General features: G+C 41.9%; 1 protein-coding gene across 1 annotated transcript in view; it reads right to left on the bottom strand.

The window, feature by feature from the left end:
* The window catches only part of ATP13A4 (ATPase type 13A4), a 42705-nt gene extending 33023 nt beyond the window's left edge, over positions 1-9682 (bottom strand). Inside the window, exons 1-2 of the mRNA XM_009707155.1 lie at positions 9549-9682; positions 1313-1486 (exon numbers count right to left, since the gene is read on the bottom strand). Of these exons, the coding sequence (XP_009705457.1) occupies positions 1313-1486; positions 9549-9611 (237 nt within the window). The 5' untranslated portion in view covers positions 9612-9682. The remainder of the gene's footprint in view (positions 1-1312; positions 1487-9548) is intronic.
* Between the last annotated feature and the right edge of the window lie 233 nt (positions 9683-9915).

The following is a 9915-nucleotide window of genomic DNA, read 5'->3' as shown; positions in this document are numbered from 1 at the left end:
ACCCAAAACTGTCATTTTAATACAAAGAACCACAAAGGAAATCTGAAATTGTCAAATGCCCAGAGGATACTTTGAGAGAGCTTCCTGATAACAAAAACTTAAAATATGATTCAATTCTTGTTTAATTACATAAAGGATCATTTAAAAACTCATTTATTTGAAAAGTCCTTGGCATGGCAAATCCATTTAAAATGACACACAAGAATAGGTAATTAAAAATGCAAACTGAACTGAAGATTAATAAAGGAGATTAAACCCAACATGCTTCTCTTTTTTTAAAAAAAAGACAACATACCCCCAGCCTATTAGGATGTAGATTGTTTCAATATAAAATATTCAACAGGCAGATCTCTGATTTTCAAAACCCAAGATTTTAACTGCATGCCGTTCTGCTCATTTAAGAAGCCAGATCAAATACAGTGGTAGCAAGTGATCCATTTTGCAACTGCACATTTTGCAAATGCCATTATTCAGGAATCTTTGAAGCAGAACAAATCCAACTTCTAGAAGTAAACCAACCCTGCCAGCTTCTGGAGTATTCAGGCTCAGCTGGGATTCAGAGTCAAGTCTCAGTTTGCTTCTTTTAGAGTTCCAGTAGCTTCCATGAAATGAAATCTGGGTTTGCATATGCTGCAGTGCTTCAGTACAGTTCTCAACAGATACAAATCTGTATTGGGAAACTACTAACAAAACATAACAGCCCCGAAAGCATTAACTGCAGGATTGCGGGCTTATTGGACATAGGGAAGGGCTGATGGAAAATGGAAACAGAGCCAAGAAAACAAGCAGTCTAAGCTTGCCCTCTTCCTTATACTGATCCCTCATCATGCACTGTTGGACACTGGTGGGGACAGAGCTAGACAAATCTTTGGTTTGGCCCACTGGATAAATTTTGGCAGAGAGGGACAGCTTCACCACGACAGCCAAGTGAAGGAAAAAGGATCTGCTGGACACTGCCAATCAAACAGATGCTTTAGAATCTGGAGCACAGATCTGCAATGTAGAAAGCGCAAGGATGGTGGAAGGGAGGAGGAAGGATTGAGAGCAAATAACACAGTCTTGAAACCACAGGTATTAAAGGTTTTTTCACCCCAATTTCTTTCAGCTTGTTGTCGGATCAGCTGTTACCCTCCATTGCAATCACCATCTTACACATAATTTGTGGAATACCTGGGAGTTTTTTAGATTGATGATGGTAAACATACGATATTATTGCAGGAAATCTGCAAGGTTTCAGCTAACTGGATTCCTTCCAATTAACTCATCTTTCAATTAACTACATACTAGGGACTAATTTAAACTAGTCACCTACTGTTGTTCTGAGGAGAACGATGTCTGCTTCTTCCAAGCTGCAGCGGGTGCAGTTTGCCCACACATCCCACTCGGGCTTCCAGTAAAACAGCAGCAGCAGAGCCCCACAGGACAAGATGTACCCAGCAATGCACAAGACCCTCTGCCAGCCTTGGGTTTTGTAGCCAAAAATCTCCTGTACAGCAAAGACAAGGGAAAAATCATTACTATTTCTCTTAAAGAAACACGTGGAATACTACACTTTCCCATCATCCACTGCTCTCCCATAGATACTGTTTGGTGTGGTACTGTGAAAAAACAAGTCATAGAATTTGTATTTGGCTTCTTTATGTGTGTTAAACACGACTAGACAAACATTTTGCATGTTCCACAGAAGTTTTCATCCACCTTCACAAAATCTGGATTGCTGTAGTCTGATTAAACCTCTCAAATAGTTCTATGTAGTTGTGAAACTCAGCATGAGATGCTGTTATATGTGTGCATGAGCTGGAATTATATCAAAATATAGATGCCCTAACCTTTAGGCCCCAAGTCAGGAACACAGATTTGCTTGGTCAGCTTTTATAAGGTCCCTTGGTGAGACAGCTGAGGACAGCTGCACTAGGGGATGGAGAGTAGTGGTGCAGAACCACTGCAGCAGCTGAGACAGTGCCTGCTTCAGAATCAGAAGCACTACTGCTGTCCTGCCATAGCAGTGAGTCTGCATTAATTCACCTACACTTCTGAGACTCAGCTAGTGTCTGCATGGTGCCAAATGACACTGTGTGGCTGCAGCAGCTGGAGCTGCTTTGTGCAACTCAGCATAGACACAGCCTTTGTAGGGCTATTACCATCTTCCATGACAGCTCCAGTATGGGGATTTTGGACCTTGCCAATATGCCATTGTTCTAACATCCCAAAATAATAACAGTAACTGTTAGTAAGAACAACTAATGAACACTTGTAGAATGCTTTACATGTTCAGAGGGCCAAAGGAAAGCACTGACTGTTGCTGTATGAGTAGGTATTATTACTCCATTTTTAAAGCCAGGGAAATTGTTACAGTGAGGCAAGGTGACTTGCCCAAAACTTCAAAGGGATGACTGTCAGCATTATAGTTTAAGAGCTGCCAGGTCTTGGTACCATGGCCAAACTCCCTCTCAGTAGTGCTGGCAGGGACTTGGTAAAGGTGGAATGAAACATATACAGTGAATTTATAAAGGAGACTCAGCCCTGATCTAAGACGGGAGATTGCATGGCTACAATTACATTGGGTGACCAGGAGAATTTGCTAACATAAGGGTTAAGATTCCTCAATCTCCCTCTTCCTAGTATATCTGCAGCAATTATGCAACCTGCTTCTGAGGATCAGATATCTGCAGCCACAGATATTGCAAGATCCATTCATAAGGTGAGAAGAAAAGGCAATGTAATTGGAATGATGAGTAATGCATAATTCCTGGTTCTGTGCTGGTGTCTTTGCTTGTTATGCGAAACGCAGGCCCTACCCAGTGGTTCCACATGCTGCCTGAGCCTACCTGCTCTATGTCATTCTCCAAACGACAGACTACCTTCCTAGGTAATCTCTATGGGGGAAAAAGTATATGTAAGAAAGTAAAACAAAGCTGCCTTTTTTTTTTTTCCATTCAGAAATCATAGCTTGAGCATCTCCTTCATAAGGAGGAAGCATAATTAGTTTCAGGGTGAAAAAAAGGAATCTGTCTGGATGCCTTGGAAGTCTCCAAAGGACAGGACCAGCCATGACAGTGAACCAAATCGCACCTAAAGGACGGTTCCAGTGAACAAATTCCCTCATCTGTAAGCTCTTGGATTGAGGCTCCAAAAGAGACTCTCCCTAAAGGGAGGACCCAAAGGTGAAAGGCAAGCACAAAGACTGAAATCTAGACTGACAGAAGTTAAGCAGGCTAAGGAAAATATTTCACAACCTATACTTCTGCTGCACAGATGGCTCAGCACATAGAGAAGCAGTCAGTACAGGCACCTTTTTAACACTGTTAAACTTCACAGGGAAGTGGCCTGCATTGCACAGGACCTGGTTATACCACCTTGAGATGCACATGCTGAGTATTTTCAAAGGTTTCTATAATCTTTGAGCAACACAAGAGAAAAACTGCAGCAATGGAGGACAGCAGATAGGCAAGGTTGCTAGAAGGTAGTTGGTGTGGCAGATGTGCTATTAATATTGACATGCTCCTATAAACAGGTAAAGGGCTCTCCGTTCACCTCTGTCTAGTTGTACCCTTAACAAAAAGGTTACAAAATTAGTGTCAGCACCAGCATACAGAATAGTACGTAGAACAATGTGAACTTACTGTTCACAGCAATGGCTCACTAGCAAGATCCAGATGCTTGGAGCCAGACTTTACAGCTTGTCAGCAAGGCAAAGGAACTCCCAAGGAGACAGAGACGCCTAAGCAAAGAACTGTTAAAAGAATGTGCCTTCCTCCAACATATGGCTGGACCTGGAATAACTGGAATAATATTCTCAAATTGGGATGGGCAAGAGTATCAGGGTAGGGAAGAATGAGATTGCTGCCATGTGCATCTTGCTTCTGCCAGTGAATCATTCCTTTAATTTCCAGATTTTGTGCCTTACATCCAAAGTCTGAGAAGTCAGTAAGATTGTAGTTAATGCAATTAAGAAGCAAGAGGGTGGGCACTTGGCATGTGATTGGCAGTCATTTGGGATCATCTTCTGTGGGCAGTGTTCTTCTCTGCCGAAATGCTGAATGATTCACCAAGCCTGATATGACAACATAACCATAGAGCTAGGGCAGACTCTGTCTTTCTCTGCCTAAGAAACCATGCACCTATACATCAAAATATGTATCTGAGTCCCTCTGCACCTGCATATGTTTCCAGGCCTTTGTTTTCCAGAATAGTTTCCCCTCAAAAAATGGATTGATTCCTTATATCTCAAGACACTTCCCAAAACCAAGGATGCATCAGTATTCCTCATCTTGAAAACTATGAGAGAGGAAGACAAGGAAAACAGCTCAGCTGGGAAAAAAAGCCATGCTCTTAAGACATCCATTACGCTGTCTGCTGGATCTTGATGCTTCTCACAAGGGACTTTCCTGAGATAGACAGACAGATACCCTTGCGCTGTTCTGATCCAGTGCACATTCTGCCCTGTGAACACATGTGTTGGTTCAGGTTCTTAGGTCTCTGTCTTGATGAATGTGATATTTCTGAATATAGGTGTTCAGGAGCTCTACAAGGATGTCCATGCAGGAATCTAAATAAAGCCAAAGCACAGCATTCCCCATGGTTTGGACATGTGTGGAGCAGGTTACCTGGGCCACATCATTCAGAAGTAAAACTAGGCAGGGAAATAGACTGAGCTCCAAACCTAACTTGTGCCAAAGATCCCTGGGCTGGAACCCTTCAATACTTAACTTCAGAATAAAATGTTCTGTTAGTTTGAGGTGTTTTTCCTCACTCTCTGCCTTTAGCTGGAAGGACTATAGCAATGAATGCCACATTCATAAAAACCCATTTAGTATGTAAATAACTCCTTGTTGAAACAGAAATAGTATTAGTACAAACACTTCACACTTGTCAAATAAGCCAACAGCGGAATTCTTTAGATGAATTCTCAGAACTATTCTCAAAAAAAAGGTGAATATTAGACCCACAAGAGAGGTATCCACAATATGCATGAAAAGGGGGGAACAGGCACACACATAATACAGGTTTCTCAGCACGCTCATCTAGCCACATGAATGCCTTACAGTAATTAGGTTTTGGAAATCCTTCAAGTTTATTCAGGATTCACTAGGTCTACACTACAAAGATCTCCAAGCAAATGCATGTCCACTATGGCAAACATAGGTCTGGCAGAAATCCTGTTGTTGATGTCATCAGTAAGAACATGTCTGTCCGCTTCGTTTTATGTTGTTAAGGAAAAGACAACAAGTTTTGCTGGGTTGTATTTCATTACACAAAGACACTGTACTGATGCAGATATGCTTCTTTATAAGATGGGTCTGATGAATACAGATTTGCACCTTGACAACTTTTCTACTGTGTGAGGAGATTTTTAGGGCTCAGTGTGTGCATTTGGCATATACAAGATTACATAGCCAAATAACCTAGACTCTTGGGGGTACCAGAGTAAGAGATGGTGGAAAACAAAGCTAAGATTAGGTATCTGTAAGACTCCAAAAGGCTTCTCATTATCTCACAGGAGGTAACACTGTCTACAAAAGAGGCTGGTATGCAGAGCTCATCTCACCTCTGTAGAGCAATTTATAATAAATTGTAGTGTATTGTAAAACTTTGTTTCCTCATCTGTTAACACCTCCTTTCTCTTGAGACTCCCAACAGTCAGAAGAGTGACTAAATCAAGATGGTTTAACTTGTGAGTGAAGGGTCTAAGGAGGGTCCATCGATTATCGGACAGAAAAAGCTGCCAGACCTGCTCAGTTGGCAGAAAATGTGCTTATTCCAAGAAAGGTTCTTAGCTGCTTTTACAAACATACAAAATCAGCACTCAAGGGCTTATCACTTTAGTGTCCAGCAAATCTTTGTTACTTATGTTTAAAAGAAAAAATTGCCTGTAACTGCCAGGTCATCTGCACAGCAGAATTTAAATGCAAAAGTCAAACAAGTTCAGGCACCCTTTTCTTTGGTGAAAACAAGGCCTCTAGCTACCAGCAAGGAGCCTAAACAGTGGCTGTGAACTATCAAATTTCTGGCAACCCGATCACCCTATTATGAACAGCCTGTTGCTATAACAACAAATAATAGGATTAGACTTGAAAGACTGGTTAAGATTCACAAGGAATTTAATAACTGAATCTCATTCTTACCAACCCAAACCTGTTTCATCAGAGCTTTGTTTCTGTTCCCTCTGAATTCACTATCATTCCACTAGGAACGAGGTTGTATCTTTCAGATTCTACCTTACTTTTAAGACTTAAATCTTTCAAGCTCAAAGTATATACAATTCCTGGATCAGATTCCCTTCAGAACTTAGGCATCCCAAAAGAGGCAGACAGCTGCCACTATGCAGCAGCAAGCTGGGGTTCACCAGCTGACCGCCTGCAGTTGTCCCATTCCTTCAGATATAAGCAACGGGGGAACATATGCTTAAGACAGGCTTCTGGCAAATCCTTCCTGAAGTGGCAGCCTGTCAAAGTCTATCACAACTTTTTGCACTGCAAGACTTACACTTTGCACTTTAGGGTTGTGCAAAGGGAATGATTAGTCCCAGGCATCAAATTGGCACAGGGCATAACACTATGTTTTTCCTCCCTCTTCCTATTCCACCAACAATTACTTCTTCTCAAAAACATCTTCAACCAGAGCTTTCTGAAGGGAAGGGAAAAAAAAAAAAGGCAAGCTAATTCCTAAAATAAATCTCTTCCTATTATCATACCTACTAGCCCTCTCTGAGGCAAGCTGCTGCATCCAGACTGCTCTCATACCGAGACCTTTCTGATACTACAAGAGAGAGAGAGATATTATCTCATGCTCTGAATATACACTGCTAAGTTTTAGCTGGGTACCAGGAGAGTGAACTCTCGTTTAAGCAAATGTGCTCCAGCCACGTAAAGTAATCCCAAAGATGTACACAGGGACATATAGGGTAGATTTCCTAAGTCAGAGTGATTATTTTTAAATACAGGACTATCTAGCATCTCAGTTGTACCAAGCAATGGAAACACTGAAGAAAACTTAGAAGTATTTCTTCTCATTAGACTTCCCCAATTTTCCTCAGCAAAATGGGACAGCTAGTTCAACATAGGAAGCCATTGCAGGTCCAGAGTCCAAATGAACTACTTGCATGCTTTCACAATTACTTGAACTATTTCACTCTGGAAGAACTGGCACCTGCACAATGTCAGCTGTTACATTATTACACCAAGCGATATGATCTTGTTTGAGGAGTCAAGAACTGCTTGTTAATAATTTGGTCCAGGTAGGTCAAACTGACTGTTAAAAATAATGTTGAAAAATATTTTTCACAGTTTCGAATTTAAAAAAAATATTGCAGGGTCACTGAGACATTATATGCCACTGCCACTTGCTGTGGTTGACAATAATTTACAATATACAATTTTAACAAAGAAAGAATGTCTGCACATAATTTTCTTTTACCGCATGCACTCTCTTTCTTTCCTCTGCTTAAACACAGCTTACTTTGTCTCTTTCTTCACAACTTCTCTCACCTACATATAATTTTCTTTTTCTCTTTCACATAAATACACATGCTCGCTGTTCTGTCTTTCTATACACACGACGTTTTTTTCCTCGTCCTCTTATAGGACGTCAGACACCCTCACAGATATCTTCCTCTCTCTCATACTCGTAACTTTTTCCTCTCTCTCTTACACATATGTAACAAAGACACATACATACCTGCCAAATTTAGCACAATTTGGCTATGGTTCTAATTGCACCTACTACTCAACTGCTTTATCAATCTTTTTCCTGTGATTTTCATTTGGGAACTCCAGGTGAATGAGCACTGCTCATGCTCACTGCAGGCATGGAGAGCACAGCAACTGCCTGACACCCTGGATTCACAGTGCAGATTGACTCAACACTGTGCACACACACCAGCAGTGCATGGGAAACCTCAGATTCACAGTACAGATCCCCAAGCACTGGACTCACGGCACGTGCTCAGTATGATACTGGCAATAAACAAGAACATTACCGGGATAGCTGGCTCCATGCAAGCACAACTCCGGTGTTGCAGTAGTGCACAACTGGAATTGGACATGCAGGGTACAACAGCGTGGCTCTACACAGCACCAGACAGTCTACTTAAAGCTAAATAGCTCAGGCTCAATTCTGGCAATGCTAGTGACAGTGCCAGCAGCGGGAAGAGAATGACAGGGTGTTTATGGTCCTAGAAGGACAGGGGCAAGGTGGAGCACAGACACAAAACCAGCAGCCTTTGGGAGCTGGGGAGCAGTGGCGTATCAGCACCAGGGCTAGAGCCAGGAGCGGGGTGGTGCGAGCAGGTTTAGTAACTCAGGGCAGAGCCAGTTGGGTTCTTCATTGCACTGAGCTCATTAGTCCGCACCCTCAAAGCCAGTGCCTTGCACTTCCTGCAGTGCTCAGTTCATGCTGATGGATGACTCTGTACTACATTCTTCAGCACATTCCAGATTACTGAGGTTTGCATTACACAAAATATGACATCTCCCCTTCCCTGGATGGCACAGAGCTGACTAAAAATCTATGTTTGATTCTAGGGATAACAAATGTCCATGTTTTTCCATGACATGGTCTCTTTTAGACTAAAACAGAATTCTCAGTGAGTGCATATTGAAGATTTCTCCAGGATTTCTGGAAATGAACAGTCATGTCAGCTTCTAAATGACTGTGTTTCACTAGGGTTGCTGGTGCTGTTGTACACACAGAAATCCTACACACACCCATAGCAGAGCTACAGTGGCTGTGCAGCACGGGAATTTTGAGAAGCACTGCAGCTACCAGATATGCGTGAGAATTGTTGCTGTACAGCTGCATCGCAGGTCTGACATCTCCAGCAGAATCTGTTAGACGGACAGAATTCATATATGACAAATAGCTGATCCATAACATGCAGTAATGCCAAAGCTGCTAAGAAGCGCTGAATTTAGTACAGTCGTGCACTAGGCTTACTATTTAAGAGAAGCACCATGTAGTAGATCAGATACTTTGTGTAAAAGTAGCACTTATTTCCACGTTACAGAATGCATGTAAACATACTCCTCCCTGGGAAACTATGGAAAGAAATATGGTAGTTCTGTATTTAGAAATCCAGCTTTATACAGTTGCTTAGGCTGGAATAGTGTTGCCAATTCAACAGGCTGCATTTGCTAACAATTTATGCAAACTTAACATATATGTTTTTATATTCCAGAGAAAGTCAAGGTTCCCAGTCCTCATCTAACTGGAGCTGACCCTAGAGATTCAGCTGTCAAATGGTTAGGAATACTGCTCCAGCCCATCCCTCAAGCTCATATAAGATCACTTCCACCTAGATTTATAATGCCATGTCAATAATCTGTTGAGCCATTCCCTGTTGGAAAGGATATCCAATTAAATCCAGTGGACACATGCAACCTTATTTTCTTTCTGCTAACAAAAAGTTATATCCCTTTCTAACTGTATGTTTCTGCTATGGGAACACCCCCACCATCCATAACTAAATTACAGACTGTAGCATTTTATTGAAGAACATGTGCCATCTGCTGCTTCAAGTTGAGAAAGACCTAGACAGAGATACGACTCACCATCTCATTCTCTTCTCCCTGGTTAAGCTGTGCATAATGGTTCTTGGCAGGATTTTCCCCCATGAAATGACCCTCTGGAGACTTTCTAGAGCACCCTCAGGACAGGTCTTCAGCTTTTTGTGCTTGAACTTCAACATGGAGGAAGTGCTTTAAGTACACACCTTCCTTATAATTCTGCTGATGTTTGAAGAATGGAGCTCCTCCCTCTCTGTGGGGTTAGCAGGTAACATTCATCCCTCCTCCCTTCACTCTGTTGTTGGAGTTTTGTGACTGTGAGGGTACATGCAAAACTCACTCAAAGACACTGCAAGAAAGAAGAAGTTAGATCTCACAAGTGTTTGCCACAATATGACTCTGGATCATAACT

Source organism: Cariama cristata, unplaced genomic scaffold (genome assembly GCF_000690535.1).
Source record: "Cariama cristata isolate BGI_N322 unplaced genomic scaffold, ASM69053v1 scaffold24479, whole genome shotgun sequence".
Lineage (NCBI taxonomy): Eukaryota > Metazoa > Chordata > Aves > Cariamiformes > Cariamidae > Cariama > Cariama cristata.
Note: the sequence above shows the minus strand (reverse complement) of the source record. Positions and strands in the feature narration are given on the sequence as shown.